The 21,616-nt window shown below is 37.7% G+C and overlaps 1 protein-coding gene across 1 annotated transcript; it reads right to left on the bottom strand.

Moving 5' to 3' along the window:
• Positions 1 to 19,411: 19,411 nt before the first annotated feature.
• On the bottom strand, positions 19,412 to 20,353 carry LOC132301754 (uncharacterized). Its single transcript, XM_059798981.1, has one exon. It carries the CDS (start codon positions 20,351 to 20,353, stop codon positions 19,412 to 19,414), a length of 942 nt encoding a protein of 313 aa, XP_059654964.1.
• Positions 20,354 to 21,616: the final 1,263 nt, after the last annotated feature.

Below are 21,616 nucleotides of genomic sequence, written 5' to 3'. Positions count from 1 at the left end.
ACAAGACATAAAATAAGTAGTTGTCACGTAATATAACAATGGACTATGTACTCACACAAGTAGAAAATTATCACAAAAGGCATATCTATGTAAGCATCATATAATCATGTTAAGAATAACAAGCACATGTAACACGCCAAGGCAAATAAGCATAACCCACATGCTAAGCGGACAAACGTAAATCAACATGCTGAAACGGATAAGCATATACAATGTACCCAGACAACCAGCACATATAACATGCTAAGACCCACAAATATATACTATATGCTAAAGTAACAAGTATATATATATCATGCTAAGACAGTTAAGTAAACTTATAAACATATGTCCACATAAGCACGTAAACATGTTACTAAGAAGCCACTAAACACATAGATCATGGCAACACAAGTATGATATGCACCAAAAACCCATCGTCCTAAGGTTTTCGAACCTAGGAGCTCTGATACCACCTGTGACGACCCTAGTTTTTAGGCCAGCGTGTCCTGTGATGAACCGAAGATTAACCCGATAACGGATCAGATATGCAGAAGCGAAAACAGAAAATAAGACTCTAAGAAGTAAAAGTGACCTTCCATGACGTCGTGGAACTCAACAAGAACTGATGCAGAAGCAAAAGATCGAAAGTATGACAAATAAGCCCCAGGGGCAAAATAGTCATTTCTGAAAACTATGGCCTCGGGTGCCACCGAGCATACCGCTGCAAGGACAACGATAAATTAACCAATATGGACTCAAGAATCGCATGATTTGGAGTCCGGACGAAGGAGAAACGGCATGATAAAGAAAAACGAGCACTTAAGGCTAAAAGGGTAAACTAGTAGTTATCCAGGAAGATGTAGGTGCAACCAAGCACACCGTTGGAAAGACATTGAAAAATTAATCAGTTCAAAAAAAAGTTCACTCGATTTGGAGTCCGGACGAGGGAGAAACGAGTGTTTAAAGTTTTGACGTTGCGGCGGCCCAACGAAGGGCAAGACATACTCCATGCGCGCCCGGCGCCCAATGGCATGCCCATGCTGACAGCAAGGGTCTAAAGCAGATTTTCTAGAACTGAATCTAGAAACGGAGGTCAAGACGAGTTTTTCTGGAAAAACACGAAGAAGAAACCCCCTCTAAAATCGAGTTTTCTACGTGACTTGTGTGAGAATTAAAAAAAAAAAACTCAATGTAAAATGCCCAAAATTCCCCTCCATGAAATCTGGTCATGAAGGCCAAAAGCTGCTAAAATGCACACTGGAAGCTGAAACTTCACGAGGGATTTCCGGTACCAAGACGACATTTTCTGAAAAAACACAAAGATAAAAGCTGCCCTAAAATCAAATTTTCTATTCAACCATGTCGAAACAAGAAATTGAACTGATGTGAAAGGTCTAGAATGCCCCTAGATCAGATTATGCAACAAAATTTCAAAATGAGTCCATAGGAGGCTCATTTCACCAAAGAAGAAGGTTTGCCCAGAAATGACCATGCACGCAAACGTAACTTACCTATTTGGACGGGCTACAATGGTCCACGGCTTAAAAATACCAGCGATACAAAATTCGACCCCCCCCCCCCCCGGCCCCCAACGGGCAAAAAGGCAAAAATGAACAAGAAAATGGAAATTTCAAAGCCAAAAATATCAAATGATTTCAAATTACCGTTTGACCCTTGGCCACACATCAAACATGATTTATTAGACCCTATGAAAGAATAAGAATGAAATTCCCACACCCTATGCAAAAGTTATGAAGCAATGACGTAGCATTTTTCAATATTTTCATAATATTTCATAAAGTTAAATTTGCATAGAATACAAGATACATGTGATTGGCCTCCGACCTCATCTTATATATGTCAAATACATTGCATAGAGTGTACTTATGTACACATTACATAATTGGAATCAAATATACACATTTTGACATATAAGGCTACAAATGGCATTTCAAGCCAAATTTTACAAGAATTGAAAGCTTCAGGGCTACAAATCATCCAAGCAATATGAGAATCTCGAATCTTGATTCCTGTACCAGAAAAATGTCCCCACTACATGGGTGAGTAACATAAAGCTACTTATAGGAGATGAGCATGCATCGACCTAGCATTTTACAATAAGATCACCTTATGGTGAAACATGTTAAAAGGGCTCATGCCACCTAACGTCTATATCAAAATGAGAATCAGGGAGCATCCTAAGCTACTTATGCAATTGAAATGAACTACGGCATACAAGTATACAGCCAAAGTACACTAAATCGTATTAAAACATGATACACGACATTCAAGTACACATTGTCACAAGTATACTAAATTATGTTAAACGGGATAAGCAATATCTAGCATACATACACAACTATAAGATATATGTATAGAGTACTCATAAATCAAGTATACAAACACAAATATACTAAGCTAAACACATACGCACAAGACAAGTATACATGGCATAAGTATACAAAAATGAAATCCGCACATATAAGACAAGCATACAAAGCGTAAATACACTAGATAGAGTTTAGATACACCAACAAGGATACAAGTTCAAGTATACAATTTCAAGTATACTAAATGAGATCAAAATACATAGGCAAGCACCAATTATCAACTTACAAGTAATCCATGATTAACAACTTGAAATTGAATGCGAAATCAAAGTAGAAAGACTAGGACATGTGGTTACTAGACCAAGCAAGTGTTTCCGGGTAATTACGACCCACAAGGCCCTACCTAGTGCGCATATGCATAAGTTATTCCGGGCAATTACGACCCACAAGGTACTACCTAGTGCGCACTTATGACTTAGAAGACTCTTGTCTCCGTACTAGAGTCAAACCCTAGCCATCACGTGAAATATATCTTTACAAGCTTTCCAAAATCAATAAGTCCAAAACTTATACAAAAATCAATAAGTTAGACCAAACATATAGCAAATCCACTATTGCATAAAACCATATTGCATGCACAAATAAGGTTGAATCCACACAAACCATGTCCTATAATTCAAGTATAGATAGCATATGACATGTCAAGCCTCCAATATGCAATTTATACACCAAAACAAGAATATTTTACAACAATTGAACCACATTACAACACTAAGCCACAAGTACTAAATAAGTCCCAATTTAGTAACTAGCTTCCAACGCAAACAATTGTAATATTCTAACAAGCTATACACCTACACAAGATATATCTAAACAAGCTATGCAAGTCAATGATATTCTATGTCATGCTAAGTCCAATTACCATTTCAAGAGGTCTCAAGTACTAATTCTACATCAAATTAGTAACATGCTCAGAAGGTGATTAAACAGACTACATTTCAAGGGATCATCAACCCATTATCTCCAATATCAATTTAAGTGACCAACACACTTAAAATAAAATTAATTAAGCTCATTAATTAATTTTTCTCTAGATTTTCAAACATATCCAAATGTCCTCAATTTAATATATGTTAAAGAACTCACCAAGGCCTACTTTAATATCATATTACAAGTTGGTTTCATATTTGATAAAACTATGTGAATTAATCTTTCACGAAAGATAAATATTAAATAAGTTTTGCAATTCTTACGCAAATGCTCCAAATTTAATATATGTTACACAACTCACCAATGCCTAATTTATTAGCATGCCACAATTTAATTCTAAACTACATATCATCATTAGAGTTAAATCCTAAACAAAGAAAATAAATAAATTAAATTCTAAAAACTTGAACAAGGCATGCTCACAAGTTGTATATGCTTATAAAACAATTAATACAACAATAATATAAACCTAGGACATCCCCTACCTCAATTTGAGATGAAAATCTCAAAAGCCCACCAAAAAAAAAAATGTTCCGAATCCGACGATACTCAAGGGTTTTGTCGGGGAGAACACGATCTACATGAACCCACTAGAAGCCCCATCAAAATCAAAACTTGACTTCAAACCCAACTCAAAATTTGGCCAAAAATAGGTTCTAAAAAGGGTGAAAGAAGCGCATAGTCAACACGAACACAAAACGCAAAGGCCCTATTATGTTCTGACAAAGAAATGAAGTTCAAATGAGGAAAGAGAAGGTGGCGGCCTCCCTTGGGCTGCCATGGAAGCCTCAGGTCGTGCAAGAGAGTGGGAAAGATGAAAAGATAAAATATCTCATCCCCTTTTATAGCAATCTCAAAAAGTGCCCCGAACGGACCCCGCCGGGTCCAGAAAATTGACATTTGGGCAGACGAGCTCAAATGATGAAACTCTACGAACGAAAAAGACTCCAAATGAGAAAATAAGAATAACGGAAGAAACAACGTCAAAAACTGAGTCACGAGCAGAAAGTTATGCCCCAAACAAGTTTGATGCAAATTGGGGCCAAAAACCCTGAAACTGGAAAACATTGACCAGAAGGGACTTCTAAGAGTTTACGACAAGATAAAAAGTGAAAATGAATCCTGTACGAGGATCCAGGCTCAAAACATGATAATTTGCAACAACTTTCATTAATTGCACAATGGCCCCCACAAAAAGAGTTAACTATAAAACAGCCCCAAAATAAAAATATCTTCCAAAAGATATTTTCCTAGATACCCCTGAAATAAAATATCTTCAAAAGATATTTACTAAAAACACCCCAAGAAAAGAAATTAATTTCAAATAAATATGCATCCAGGCCCCTATGGACACCGAGAGCAACCAGAGTACTTTCTTGCAAAAGTAAAGATATGTATTTCGTGGAAACCACTCACGATAAAGATACGTGAAGTCAAAAACCATCTCCGAGCACAAGAAGTGAGGTTTCGCCAACAAAGTGACAAACGGGGAAAAGGACGAAATAGGAATAAGGATAAAAAAGTGAATAGTGTCGAAAAACGAAAATTATGGATATGACTCGGTCTTCAAAGGAACTTGTCAATCTAAAGGAAAGAGTCTCAGAAACCATTTTCAAGCACTCGAGACGACACGAAGTGATGAGAAACTGAACTCAGAAAAGAAATTTCAACGAAAAAAATTCATCCGAAAAATTATAAGGAAAAAGGAAAGGAAGGAAATGACCAGGTCAATACAACCTACCCTCCTTAAAGAGATTTCGTCCCCGAAATCAGGAACATTCCCAAAAGAACCGAAGAAGGACCGTACACAAGGTCACACCAAGGAATAGATCATAAAGTACCCAAGGACAACTCCAAAGGTCTCTAGCTTAACGAAGAGATACGAAACCGTGAATAGTGAGACACCTCTCCAACGAATTGATATACTAACCCAATGTCAACCACCCAAAGGAGATCAAGGAAACTACACATTGAAACAAGGAACACAATCAGAAGCAACATGGCAGCACGAATATTGACTAGAACCTGCCCACAACGTACCCAAGGTGTGGTAGCATCCACAGTGTCAAGTGCCCGCTCACACTCACATTACTAGGTAGGTAATGCAAAGTAGCATTGACGACAACTAGTACTCGTCCACACACAACTTGTACGGTAGCATGACAGTATAAAGCCCTAATTCATCACCTGCCCTCAACAAGCTCACCCTCTAAACCTATCGATACAAATGACATCAATGTCAAACAATCATTACCGAAAGCACCACGGAAACCAGGCCTTCTGTGACAGTTGCAATGTGGTCCAAAATGTCCGGTCAGACCATTCTGGCCAATCCAAAACCCTGACAACAATGTCATAGGCACCGCTACGATTAAGGCCTTAAATCCTCAATACTAGAAAAACTGACAACCACAAGTCTCAAAACACTGTTGTCAACCACACCATTCACGAATCCAAAGCCTGCCAAGTCTATACCTTCAAGCCAATGGATCGGACCTTACAAATCAAACAACATCATCATCGCCCTAGTTACAATGACTCCTAACAAAACAATGCACCCAAAATCTTCCACGTCATCCTAAAGCTGACCTACTATAAGGCTATGCCTAGGAATAGAGACATTGGATCAAACTCACACACACAATCCCGACAGCCAAGGTCATACAACCCCAAGCACAATGCGGAATGATAAAAAGGAATAAACTAATAAAGCAATTAGTTATGAAACATATATATACATATGCAAGTATACACTCATAAGTATACTAAGAAATATCGAAATGGAAATACTATATATATATATATATATATAAATATGTATGTTTAAGTATACATTCGCCAGTATACTAAGAAGTACTAAATCCATGCAAGACAAGTATACAGGCTCAAGTATACTATACCCAAAATGAACTGAAATAAACAACGCGCAAGCGTGCTATGTACAAGTATACTAAAGGTAAATGAAATTCCGCGAACAATTTCACAGAAACAATGTCGCACCACACAACTAAACACATAGTGTACAAGGGCAATCAAATATGCTACCTATCACATAGGGGTCAAGCATCAGAGTCACGCTACACATCACCTATGACACAGACATGACAAGCAGATGTAGTAAATGAAAAACACATCATCTATATCATCACATAACCACCAAATAGCCATATCCCCTAACATGTTTCTAAGGCATGCTAAAAACAACAAGGCATATAAACATATAGGAATCACTATGCAAATAACAATCTTACAAAATTACAAGCAAGAAGGGATAAAATGCCTCTCAGAAGGATAAACTCACAGAAAGTGAATCCCAAAAACCCGGATGAGTCTGATCTCTCTCCGTAAAGAAAAGAATCATCTCCTAGAATGAACACTAAGCCTCTCAGAAGGAGAAACTCACAGAAAGTGAATCCCAAAAATCAAGATGAGTGTGATCTCTCTCCATGAGGAAATGACTCATCTCCTAGAATGAACACTAAGGTTCCCGAAACAAAGAGTTTACAAGTCTTTCCCAAGACTGGCCCAAACACAAGGTGGAATCCTAACGCCACACAAAGCAAACAACGATGTAATGGATAGTCCCAATACAAACCATTACGAGACACTAACGAGAGAACTTAACTCAAGATGCCAATGAGTTCGATGAGAACTTTACAGAATCCTATCCATATAAAATCCCATGTCTCCAAGGACGAGGGAGAATAATTAATTGCACCAATGCAATTAATTACGTGTAACCACTTACACCCCAACCTTAGCTCGTAGGACCTGTCCAAGGCAAGACAAGAAGAATCCTAGGTCAACGCACCTATCAAATCTCCAACCATCACTCTAAGAAGAAGAAACGCGAGGACCTCGCCATTGAGGCTCACGAAAACGAATCTCCCAATCCCCAAGGAAGGACTCGAGTCAATCCGACTCGTCGTCCCGTGGATTTAGAAACAAGACCCCAATGACATCATCACATTAAGGTTGCCACGAAACTCCAAGAGATGATGCCCTAGCATCAATCTCAACCAACCAAGCTTGGACAACCCGCAATGCCTAAACAAGACATAAAATAAGTAGTTGTCACGTAATTTAACAATGGACTACATACTCACACAAGTAGAAAATAATCACATAAGGCATATCAATGTAAGCATCATACAATCATGCAAAGAATAACAAGCACATGTAACATGCCAAGGCAAATAAGCATAACCCACATGCTAAGCAGACAAGCGTAAATCAACATGCTGAAACAGACAAGCATATACAATGTACCCAGACAACAAGCACATATAACATGCTAAGACCCACAAATATATTATATGCTAAAGCAACAAGTATATATATATCATGCTAAGACAGTTAAGTAAACTTCTAAACATACGTCCACATAAGCACGTAAACTTGCTACCAATAAGCCACTAAACACATAGATCATGGCAACACAAGTATGATATGCACCCAAAACCCGTCGTCCTAAGGTTTTCGAACCTAGGAGCTCTGATACCACCTGTGACAACCCTGATTTTTAGGCCAGCATGTCCTGTGATGAACCGAAGATTGACCCGATAACAGATCCGATATGCGGAAGCGAAAACAGAAAATAAGACTCTAAGAAGTCAAAGTGACCTTCCATGAGGTCATGGAACTCAACAAGAACTGATGCGGAAGCAAAAGATCAAAAATATGACAAATAAGCCCCTAGGGGCAAAATAGTCATTTCTGAAAACTATGGACTCGGATGCCACCGAGCACACCGCTGCAAGGAAAATGAAAAATTAGTCAATATGGACTCAAGAATCGCATGATTTGGAGTCGGGACGAAGGAGAAACGGCATGATAAAGAAAAACGAGCACTTAAGGCTAAAAGGGTAAACTAGTAATTATCTAGGAAGATCCAGGTGTAACCGAGCACACCGTTGGAAAGACAACGAAATATTAATCAGTTAAAAAAAAAGTTCACTCGATTTGGAGTCCGGACGAGGGAGAAACGAGTGTTTGAAGTTTTGACGTTGCGGCGGCCCAACGAAGGCCATGACATACTCCATGCGTGCCCGGTGCCCACTGGCATGCCCATGCTGACAGCAAGGGTCTAAAGCAGGTTTTCCAAAACTGATGCTAGAAACGGAGGTCAAGACGAGTTTTTCTGGAAAAACACGAAGAAGAAACCCCTTCAAAAATCGAGTTTTCTACGTGACATGCAAGAGAATTAAAAAAATACTTGCTGTAAAATGCCCAAAATGCCCCTCCATGAAATCTGGTCATGAAGGCCAAAAGCTGCTAAAATGCAAACTGGAAGCTGAAACTTCACGATGGATTTCCGGTACCAAGACGACATTTTCTGGAAAAACACAAAGAAGAAACCCCCCCTAAAATAAAATTTTCTATTCAACCATGTCAAAAGAAGAAATTAAACTGATGTGAAAGGTCTAGAATACCCCTAGATCAGATTATGCAACAAAATTTCAAAATGAGTCCATAGGAGGCTCATTTCACCAAAGAAGAAAGTTTGCCCGGAAATAACCATGCACGCAAACGTAACTTACCTATTTGGACGCGCTACAATGGTCTACGGCTTAAAAATACCACCGATACAAAATCCGACCCCCCAACGGGCAAAAAGGCAAAAATGAACAAGAAAATGGAAATTTGAAAGCCAAAATTATCAAATGATTTCAAATTACGGTTTGGCCCTTGGCCTTACTTCAAACATGATTTATAAGACCCTATAAAAGAATAAGAATGGAATTCCCACCCCCTATGCAAAAGTTATGAAGCAATGACGTAGCACAATATTTTCATAATATTTCATAAAGTTAAAGTTGCATAGAATACAAGATACATGTCATTGGCCTCCGGCTTCATCTCATACATGTCAAATACATTGCATAGAGTGTACTTATGTACACATTACATAATTAGACTCAAATATACACATTTTGACATATAAGGCTACAAGTGGCATTTCAAGCCAACTTTTACAAGAATTGAAACCTTCAGGGCTACAAATCATCCAAGCAATATGAGAATCTCGAATCTTGATTCCTGTACCTGAAAAATATCCCCACTACATGGGTGAGTAACATAAAGTTACTCGTAGGAGATAAGCATGCATCGACCTAGCATTTTACAATAAGATCACCTTATGGTGAAACATGTTAAAAGGGCTCATGCCACCTAACGTCTATATCAAAATAAGAATCAGTGAGCATCTTAAGCTACTTATGCAATTGAAATGAACTACGGCATAGAAGTATACATGCCAAAGTACACTAAATCATATTAAAACATGATACACGACATTCAAGTACACATTGTCCCAAGCATACATGATATATGTATACATGCACAACTATAAGATATATGTATAGAGTACTCATAAATCAAGTATATAAACACAAGTATACTAAGCTAAACACATATGCACAAGACAAGTATACATGGCACAAGTATACAAAAATGAAATCCGTACACACAAGACAAGCATACAAAGCGTAAATACACTAGATAGAGTTTAGATACACCAACAACGATACAAGTTCAAGTATACAGTTTCAAGTATACTAAATGAGATCAAAATAAGTAGGCAAGCACCAATTCTCAACTTACAAGTAATCCATGATTAACAACTTGAAATTGAATGTGAAATCAAAGTAGAAACACTAGGACATGTGGCCACTAGACCAAGCAAGTGTTTCTGGGTAATTACGACCCACAAGGCACTACCTAGTGCGCGCATGCATAAGTTATTCCGGGCAATTATGACCCACAACGTACTACCTAGTGCGCACTTATGACTTAGAAGACTCTTATCTCCATACTAGAGTCAAACCCTAGCCATCACGTGAAATATATCCTTACAAGCTTTCCAAAATCAACAAGTCCAAAACTTATACAAAAATCAATAAGTTAGACCAAACTTATACCAAATCCATTAATGCATAAAACCATCTTGCATGAATAAATAAGGTTGAATCCACACAAACCGTATCCTATAATTCAAGTCTAGATAGTATATGACATGTCAAGCCTCCAATATGCAATTTATACACCAAAACAAGAATATTTTACAACAATTGAACCACATTACCACACTAAGCCACAAGTACTAAATAAGTCCCAATTTAGTAACTAGCTTCCAACGTAAACAATTGTAATATTTTGACAAGATATACACCTACACAGGATATATCTAAACAAGTTATGCAAGTTAATGATATTCTATATCATGCTAAGTCCAATTACCATTTTAAGAGGTCTCAAGTACTAATTCTACATCAAATTAGTAACATGCTCAGAAGGTGATTAAACAGACTACATTTCAAGGGATTATCAACCTATTACCTCCAATATCAATTTAAGTGACCAACACACTTAAAATAAAATTAATTAAGCTCATTAATTAATTTTTCTCTAGATTTTCAAACATTTCCAAATGTCCTCAATTTAATATATGTTAAACAACTCACCAAGGCCAACTTTAATATCACATTACAAGTTGGTTTCATATTTGATACAACTATGTGAATTAATCTTTCACAGAAGATAAATATTAAACAAGTTTTGCAATTCTTACGCAAATGCTCCAAATTTAATATATGTTACACAACGCACCAATGCCTAATTTATTTGCATGCCACAATTTAATTCTAAACTATATATCATCATTAGAATTAAATCCTAAACAAAGAAAATAAATAAATTAAATTCTAAAAAATTGAACAAGGCATGCTCACAAGTTGTATATGCTTATAAAACAATTAATACAACAATAATATAAACCTAAGACATCCCCTACCTCAATTTGAGATGAAAATCTCAAAAGCCCACCGAAAAAAAAGTGCTCCGAATCCGACGATACTCAAGGGTTTTGTCGAGGAGAACAAGATCTACGTGAACCCACTCGAAGCCCCATCAAAATCAAAACTTGACTTCAAACCCGAACTCAAAATTTGGCCAAAAACGGGTTATAATAAGGGTGAAAGATGCGCATAGTCAACACGAACACAAAACGCAAAGGCCCTACTATGTTCTGACAAAGAAATGAAGTACAAATGAGGCGAGAGAAGGCGGCAGCCTCGGGCTGCCATGGAAGCTTCAGGTCGTGCAAGAGAGTGAGGAAGATGAAAAAATAAAATATCTCATCCCCTTTTATAGCAATCTCAAAAAGTTCCCCAAACGAGCCCCGCCGGGTCCGGAAAAGTGACATTTAGGTAGACGAGCTCAAATGATGAAACTCTACGAATGAAAAAGACTCCAAATGAGAAAATAAGAATAACGAAAGAAACTGCGTCAAAAACTGAATCACGAGCAGAAAGTTATGCCCCAAACAAGTTTGGCGCAAACTGGGGCCAGAAACCCTGAAACTGGAAAACATCGACCAGAAGGGACTTCTAAGAGTCTACAACTCGATGAAAAGTGAAAAAGAATCCCGTACGAGGATCCAGGCTCAAAACATGATAATTTGTAACAACTTTCATTAATTGCACAATGGCCCCCACAAAAAGGGTTGACTGTAAAACTGCCCCAGAATAATTTTCTTAGAAACCCCTGAAATAAAATATCTTCAAAAGATATTTACTAAAAACACCCCAAGAAAAGAAATTAATTTCAAAGAATTATGCATCCATGCCCCTATAGACACCGAGAGCAACCAGAGTACTTTCTTGCAATAGTAAAGATATGTATTTCATGGAAACCACTCACGATAAAGATACGTGAAGTCAAAAACCAACTCCGAGCACAAGAAGTGAGGTTTCGCCAACAAAGTGACAAACGGGGAAAAGGACGAAATAGGAATAAGGATAAAAAAGTGAATAGTATCGCAAAACGAAAATTGTGGAAATGACTCGGTCTTCAAAGGAAATTGTCAATCTAAAGGAAAGAGTCTCAGAAACCATTTTTGAGTACTCGAGACGACACGAAGCGACGAGAAACTGAACTCAGAAAAGAAATTTCAACGAAAAAAATTCATCCAAAAAATTATGAGGAAAAAGGAAAGGAAGGAAATGACCGGGTCATTGCAACCTACCTTCCTTAAAGAGATTTCGTCCCTGAAATTAGGAACATTCACAGAAGAACTGAAGAAGGACCGTACATAAGGTCACACCAAGGAATTGATCATAAAGTACCCAAGGATAACTCCAAAGGTCTCGAGATTAACGAAGAGATACGAAACCGTGAATAGTGAGACACCTCTCCAACAAATTGACATACTAACCCAATGTCAACCACCCAAAAGAGATCAAGGAAACTACACATCGAAACAAGGAACACAATCAGAAGCAACATGGCAGCACGAATATCGACTAGAACCCGCCCACAACGTACCCAAGGTGTGGTAGCATCCACAGTGTCAAGTTCCCGCTCACACTTACATTACTAGCTAGGTAATGCAAAGCAGCATTGACGGCAACTAGTACTCTCCCACACATAACTTGTACGGTAGCATTATAGTATAAAGCCCAAATTCATCACCTGCCCTCAACAAGCTCACCCTCGAAACCTATCGATACAAATGACATCAATGTTAAACAATCATTACCAAAAGCACCACAGAAACTAGGCATTCTATGAGAGTTGCAATGTGGTCCAAAATGTCCGGCCGGACCATTCTAGCCAATCCAAAACCCTGACAACAATGTCATAGGCATCGCTACGTTTAAGGCCTTAAATCCTCAATACTGGAAAAACTGACAACCATAAGTCTCAAAACACTGTTGTCAACCACACAATTCACGAATCCAAAGCCTGACAAGTCTATACCTTCAAGCCATTGGATCGGACCTTACAAATCAAACAACATCATCATCGCCCAAGTCACAATGACTCCTAACAAAACAATGCACCCAAAATCTTCCACGTCATCCTAAAGCTAACCTACTATAAGGCTACGCCTAGGAATAGAGACATTGGATCAAGCTCACACACACAATCCCGACACCCAAGGTCATACAACCCTAAGCACAATACGGAATGATAAAAAGGAATAAACTAATAAAGCAATTAGTTATGAAACATATATATATATATATGCAAGTATACACTCACAAGTATACTAAGAAATATCGAAATGCAAATACTATATATATATATATATATATATATATATATGTATAAGTATACATTCGCAAGTATACTAAGTGATAAGCGCCGAATATTGTATATTCAAGCGCCCTAAATTGCATTAGTTAAATTCTTTATTTGTGTATTTTATATAGATTATCTCCAATTGTATGTTTTTGCACATTTTCAGGTTAAATTGCAAAAAGGAAGCAAAAATGATGCTTTGTGGAGTTTTGAACATAGGAAGGTGCAATGCTGAATTATGGCAGCAGTGAAATCCGGATTTGCTCACCATTTTTGACCTACCAAACTCGAGAACTGGACTTCCATCATAACATGAAAGATTTAGAGCTCTGAATCAGCTTTCTAAATATTCAAGCAGTTCATCATTCGATGTTCGGAGCAGAGAGTTATGATCTTCTTATTAGAGGTGCTCAGAACTGCCTGGCAGCAATGAAAGTCTGCCTTGTTCTTCAATTTCGACCAACCAGACCTGAGAATTGGATCTCCACCAAAACATAAAGTTTTTATAGCTCTGAATTATCTTTCCAACTCTTCAAACAGTTTATCATTCGGAGTTGAGAGCACAAAGTTATGGCCATTTTACCAAAGTAGGTCCAGGCGGAGCAAACCAAGCATAGGGCATTCTGCCCAATTTTTGAGTGCTCGAGGCCCTATTTCGAGCACTCGAAATTAGGGCAGAATTCTACACGACTCAGCCCACTTGTGCTCAGATTTTAGCCCTTTTGGATTGCCTCCTTTATGAAGTGGTTGGAGATGTTGGTTGGTAGCTTTTGGGGTGGATAAGTGATCTAGATAAGGGAAGCAAAGCCACTCATTATCTCTTAAGCTTCATTTTGAGAAGATAGAGGGGAGGGAAGAGAGAAAGAAGGAAGTGTTCTTCAAGCAAAAAGAAGGGAGCTCGAAAATGGAAGGAGGATCCATGCTTCTTCCTCCACCTAGGGCCACCATGGGTAACTAAACCCTCTTCTAGGGAGGTGATGAAACTCCTTCTTATAAGCATGTCTTGTTTTTGATTTACATTTGGGGATGTAATGTATATATATGACCTCTCCATGAACTAGAGTTTTATTTGATGTGAAGAGCTTTAATGTCTATTAATGATCATTTTGAGTTTAAGATCTTGTCTTAAGATTGTTTCCTCTTATGATTATTTTGCTTCCATTTTCATAGTGACAATGAAGATGAGTTTATGGAAATGTTTTTATTGGCATGATGCTTGGGAAATTTGATAGTCTATAGCTTAGGGTTCTCTTTTGATAGATTATTCTTGATTCCTAATGTCATGTGCTTCTACTATGTGATTAAGGGCTTGATAACTCTATGCTTAGTGAGTATGTCTAAGGTTGCAACCTAGTTTAGCTAACCAAAACATGCAATACTTTGATAAGTTATTCTTGCCTATTGATTTCATAAAAAATTCTTGAAGGTAATGTAGCAATTTTATGTTGTTGCATTTCGTGGTTATGTGTATATATTATTCCCGAAGTAAATCATGTATTAACATGCTTATGGATAGGTAGTGGATTCACTTCCCTAGCCCTCTCTACCTAGATCTCCTTCCTTTACATTTCTTGCATTCTTGTTTTATGCATCTTTTTAACCCTCTTTCTTGGAGGGGCATTTTGGCCAATTTATAGCGAGTTTTTTTCATTTTTTTCCACATTTCCGGGTAGAAAATTTAATTTCGGGAAGGGTTTCTTTTTTATGTTTTTCCAGAAAAAATTCGTTTGGTTGCCCGTTTTTTATCTCAGATGTGGACAGTAACTGTAGCAGCTTTTTGCCCTCTTGTCCAGTTCTGATCTAGGGGCATTTTGGGGATTTTGTAGTGAGTTTTTTTCATTTCCTTCCACATTATCGGGTAGAAAACTTGATTTTTTTTGGGGGGGGGGGGTTCTTCTTCGTGTTTTTCCAAAAAAAACTCGTTTCGACCTTTGTTTCAAGCCTCAGTTCTAGAAACTAACTTTTTTTTTTTTTTTTCTTGCTGTCAACATGTGCATGCCATTGGGCGCCGGTGGCTCGCGCATGGGTGCTAGGCACACCATGGCCTTCGTTAGGCCGCCGCAATGTCTCAACTTCAAACCCTCATTTCTCCCTCGTCCGGACTCCAATTCGAGTGAACTTTTTTTTTAACTTCTCTAATTTTTCTGTGTCTTTCCAACAGTGTGCTTGGTTGCACCCGGATCTTCCTGAATAATTACCAGTTTACCCTTTTTGCCTTAAGTGCTCTTTTTTCTTCGTCATGCCATTTCTCCTTCTTTCAGACTCCGAATCATGCGATTCTTGAGTCCATCTTGATTAATTTTTCATTGTCTTCCCAGCGGTGTGCTCGGTGGCACCTGAGTTCATATTTTTAGAAAATTACCATTTTGACTCTGGGGGCTTATTTGTTATATTTTCAATCTTTTGCTTCCACATCAGTTCTTATTGAGTTCCACGACCTCATGGAAGGTCACTTTGACTTCTTTGAGTCTTGTTTTCTATTTTGGCTTCCGCATTCGAATCCGTTATCAGGTCAATCTTTGGTTCATCATACGACGCATTGGCTTGAAAAACCAGGGCCGTCACACTTTATACTGTGGTTGTATAATGCAAACATTTGCCTTTTTTATGTAGAATAAGCTTAAAGAATATGCAACTCAGCAACCAGAAACTTAACAATGTGGTGTTGTTAGAGATGACATCTTTTCCCAAGTACGTAGTTGGCAAAGATAGACATAGCCTGGTTCTCATGTATGGCTTGGGTCCCTCTCTATCGCATAACACCTAGTCATGTGAAGTTAATGAAGATGGCTTTAGTTCCTAGAAGAGCTTATGAAGAAGAAGTGCATGATTTAAAAGAAGAAACACAAAAAATGAAACAACTAATAATTGGATTACAGGGCCGGATGGATGCTAGAGATAACCAAAATCAACTAGATGCACATACTGAACAATATACCCCTTAAACTACCCCACCAATACTTGTCAAGTAACTTCATAGCAAGATGATAAATTTCAAAAGCTTCCTTATCTTTTTACCATTTAACTAAACCTCTTTCTTTTTTAAGGCCAGAAGGATAATGGGTATAACCCATACCAACAAACTGCTCCAACTCAACAATTTGCTACTTATTCTCAGCCTATGAAAAGATAGCAGGTAATGAAAACATCTTATATAATAAAGCAATGGATAATGCTCTTCACTGATGTACATTATTATCAATCAATTGTCATAATACATTAGGGCTTCAAATAAAATGATACAACTAATAATTGGAATGCAGATCCAGATGGATGGTAGAGATAGTGAAAACCAACCCGTTGCTTATACTGAACAATATTCATATACCACTCAAACTGACCCTATCAATACTCATTAGGTAACTTCATAGCAAAATGATAAATTTCAAAAGTTTTCTTATCTTTTTATAATTTTACTGAACCTCATTTTTGTGCAGGGCTGGATGGATAGTGGGTATAACCCACACCAACAAACTACTCCAACTGAATAATTTGCTGATTGTTCTCAGCCAATGAAAAGGCGACAGGTAATGAATACTTCCCATATAATATAGTAAGTGTTTGGCTCCTAAAAACCGGGGATCCACCTTCCAAATGAGTGGAAAGTAGGAGTGGATGTCTGGCGTGCCAGGAACTGCTGTCGTTCCAAAGTGGATATCCAAACAACTATCCAGTAAGAGACTGTAGGGATCAAATGATTGTATGAAGGACTAGAATTACCATATTCAAAGGTTCTTTTTGCCTTGAAAGAGGACTTTTGGACTGAATTATGGCTAGTGGAAAGGAAAGTTGTATTGAAAGTGCAGGACCTCAAAGTAAGTACTGGAAAGTAAGAATAATAAGCGCAGGACTTGAATTAAACATATTAAAAGTGCATTACATGAATGTAAAGAAATTGAAGTGCTGTTGGGTTGTGTGATTTGAAAAAGGTTTAGCTCTAAGTGCTCTATTTATAAAGCTTTCCATGCATGTAACAGCTTGATATGGTAACTCCAGCGATTTCCACGTGACCAGATTTTGGACTGCCAAATGCCACATGATCTCTTGGCAGTTGTAACTTCTTTCTTCCATCTTTTCCCTTCTCTATTGCAGACTTCAGCCATGTTCTCCATGATCTCAGTTTATGGGTAGTTCTTCTAATATATTTTCTACTTGGTTTCTGCATATGGTTTCTCCATAGGTTTACATGTGTCCCACGTCTTCATGTTCTTCTTATCTCTGCCGTAAATTTTGTATAACTTCTATATGTATCATGCATGTATGTAAAAATTAGTTGTAGACCCACATTGTCCTTTATTTGGCTAACCTCCTTCAACCAGACCTCTCTTTTCATAACGCCATGGCCTCATAAATTTCAGCATCTTTTTATAGTGGGCTGGCATCCTCAATTCCTGTAACTTCCCATCTCGAGACTCTCCTTCTAGGTTTAGAGTTCATGGCGTCATGGGTTTCCAAAATTACAGCAGCTTTTTCTCATTGTGGGTGTCTATCTAGTATACTGAATATACATATATATATATATTTCCATAAATATAAATCATTGCCCACGTTCCTTTGATTTTTTGCAACTTCCCTCAACCAAACCTTCCTATCTGGGCTTGAAATTTATGACACCGTGGCTTCCAAAATTACAGTGACTGCTTTATCGTGGGATTTTAGTATAATATATATATATATATATATATATATATATATATATATATATTTCCATAATTATAACTTATTCCCATGTCCCTTTCTTTCAGCAAACCACGTTCCTTGGATTTTTGGGAATTCTATATATATATATATATATATATTTCCATAATTATAACTTATTCCCATGTCCCTTTCTTTCAGCAAACCACGTTCCTTGGATTTTTGGTAATTCCCCTTCTTGAGACTTTCCTTCCGAGTTTGTAGTTCATGGCGCCATAGACTCCTTGATTTTAGTAGCTTTCTCATCGTGGGTAGTATTCCAAAATATAAATATCTATTTGCACACACACACACACACACACACATATATATATATATATCCAGAAATATATACTTGCTATTTTAAACCATCACCCACTTCCCTTTTCTTCTGTAATGTTGCCAACTTAGCTGAAGTAGTTGTTTGGATTCTCCTAAAAACAAGGAGAAAATCTAGCCCCACGTTCTCTTAGTCAACTTTTACCTTGACGTAATTGAAAACCTTTCTTTTAAGATTCTTTGAAAGCACGATCTTTTCATAAACCTTCCATAATAACAACTCTTAAAAGAATTGATCCAACGTGGTTAACACCATGGTAAGCTCAGTAAAACTCGCTATGTATGAAAAAAAACAATTGGTTGGATGAACTTTGACTTGGATAAGTGTATGAGGTTGAATATAGTATAATATTTCCATGTAATCTCTTTATTCAATATAGGAAGATGTGGGCCCTTGTTTTAAAGATGGAAAGTCCTAATAGGACTCACCTCTTTCCTTTAAAAATAGAAAACCCCACATGGTAGCATTGTATTGGCCCACTTGTCTTTGATTTCAATTACTACATAATATTACATAGCTTCCAATAATAATTTATTAGAGTTGTGATTCAGTGTGGTAAGTTCTATTGGAACTCGCCACATGTCAAATTTCCATTGGGCCAAAAATAATAGAGTAAACATATGCCCCCCAAATTCCATGCCTTGTGGAATAACTTGATGATAAGGCATGGGATTTAAATTCTACCATCATGAAGAAGAAGAAAAATAAATTGAAGAAGAAGAATTGGAGGTATTGGATTTGCTAACATGGAAATGCATGTATATACAAGCAACTTGAGTAATTTCCAGTATGAATGGAACCTAAACCATGTAATATAGCCTCTTCTCAATGAAATGCTCTATACTTAGGAAATCAGCTGATCTTGGAAATTCAGCTAAGTCTGCTTCATAAATTTAGCCAATGTACTTTTCCAAGTACTTAGCTTTTCTTTCTTGGAATGGCCGAAGTATTGCCATTACGCTTCCTTTCCAACTTTTCGGTTTACTTGGAAAGGAAGATACCAGCCATTCTAAATGGCCAGTTGAATGATTGTGGATTTCCAGTTTTCATAGATGGAAGGATGATACTCTTTTAAATACACCCCATTCATAGGATGCTTGTGGGATTCTCTATCTATGTCCATTAAACCTATAAGCCCCTTTTCCAGGGACTTGTTCCACCAAGTAAGGACCTTTCCAATTAGGGGTCCACTTTCCATATTCCCTGTCTTTGACTCCTGGGGAAATCTAACTTGCAATACCAGGTCTCCTTCAACAAATGTCTTTACCTTAACCTTCTTGTTGTACGCCCGCATGACTTTCTTCTTTTGAGCAATAATATGGTCCAAGGCATTAAGACAGATTTGATCAAGGTCTTCCAATTCCACCAACATGGTGTGGTTGTAATCTGCTGGTGTCAAATTATTTTGGAAAGCCACTCTTGTAGACCTGACAGTCATCTCCATTAAAAGAATGGCATCATATCTGTATGTAAGCATATATAGAATGACGCCCGTACTTGATCTTTTTGAATTTCTGTAAGCCCAAAGAGCCTCAGAAAGTAAGTGATGCCACTCCTTTGGATGATTCTCAATCATCTTTTCAAGGATATTGAGAATTACTTTGTTGGAAGCCTCAGCCTGTCCATTTGATTGGGCGAAATATGGAGTGGAACGGATCACTTGGACACCACACTCAGCACAATAATCAAGAACTTTATTTCCAATGAAGGAAAGTCCTCTGTTAGTGGTAATAGTCTCTAGAATTCCAAACCTATGAATAATGTGCTTCTTGATAAAATCAATCACTGGTAGCTGCTCACACGTCTTTAATGAAATAGCCTCCACCCATTTTATAAAGTAGTCCGTTGCTACCACAATATGAGTATGTCCATCTACAGATGGTGGTGTTAACTTTCCAATAAAGTCCAAAGCCCACCCTCTGAATGGCCATATTTTTACTACCGGCTGCATGTTGATAGCTGGAATTCTTTGAACCGGGCTATGTTCCTGACATGTAGTACAAGTCTTTGCAAACTCTATGCAATCCTTTAGTATACCCTTCCAATAATAAGCGTACCTTCTTAAAAGCCACATCATTTTGATCTAGCTTAATGTGCTCCACATATTCCAAGGTGTGATTCTGCCATCACTCTCATGGACTCACTCCTGCCAAGACATCTTAGCAAAAGCCCATCTTTTTTACTTTTCCTGTATAGATCTCCATCAATTAAAGTATACTAAGGTGCCAAAATTTGAATTCTTTTGTCCGCATTGGTACTAGGCTCCTGCAAGAAATGAATAATTGGTGTTCTCCAATATTCCAAGTCTAGGCCATCTATATCAACATTGAAAATCTCCCATGTTTTCTTGGTATGTTTGATCTTTTCTAGCTCATCAGCTTGGAAATAACATACCATCTTATACCGTGACTCTATAGAAGGGAGAGTCTTTCTTTTGATTGTGATCAAAGTTTCTTATACACCCGGTGGGACTTTCACTCGGGAGGCTAGCTGTGCTAAATCATCAGCCTCCGTATTCAAATGTCTTGGCCAATATTTGAGTTGGAAATCATCAAACTGGCAAAGTAATTCCAAGGCCAAAGAATGGAAAGGCTTCAAATGCCAGTTAAGACATCTATATTCTTCAGAAAGTTGACTAAGTATCAAATTTGAATCTCCAATAATTTGGACCTTCTCCACCTTTAGCTCTAGCAGGATTTCCAGCCCAATAATTAGTGCCTCATACTCAGCTTGGTTATTTGTACACATAAAATCCAAGAAGAAAGAAAATGTGGTTTTTTTTCCCTTTGGTGAAATGATGACTATTCCAGCTCTTCCTCCATCATGAGTGCTTGATTCATCAAACATGAGAGTCCAAGGTGTATAGTCAAGGTAGAGATTATCCACCTTGTCACATATTTCTGAATCAATCTTGGTGGAAGGATGGTCTGCTAGAAATTCTGCCACCGCCCATCCTTTGACTGCCTTTTGTGGAATATACTTGAAGGAAAACTCCATTAAGGCCAATGACCACTTTCCAATATGTCTAGTGATCAAAGGCCTCGAAAGCATATACTTAATCAAATCTGTTTGAGAAATGATATACACGGCCACTGGCAACATATAGGTTTTCAACTTCATAGTCACATAGTATAAGGAAAGGCATAACTTTTCAATGGAAGTATACCTACATTCCACTGGAGTGAACACCGTACTTAGATAATAGATGGCTTGC

This window comes from Cornus florida, unplaced genomic scaffold (assembly GCF_030987335.1).
Source record: "Cornus florida cultivar Cherokee Brave unplaced genomic scaffold, ASM3098733v1 CherokeeBrave_3.0.0_Hap2_Chr03, whole genome shotgun sequence".
Taxonomy (NCBI): domain Eukaryota; kingdom Viridiplantae; phylum Streptophyta; class Magnoliopsida; order Cornales; family Cornaceae; genus Cornus; species Cornus florida.
Note: the sequence above shows the minus strand (reverse complement) of the source record. Positions and strands in the feature narration are given on the sequence as shown.

Coding starts and splice junctions, on each gene's coding strand:
- LOC132301754 (XM_059798981.1), bottom strand. CDS start 20,353: ATGCAGCCGGTAGTAAAAATATGGCCATTCAGAGGGTGGGCTTTGGAC.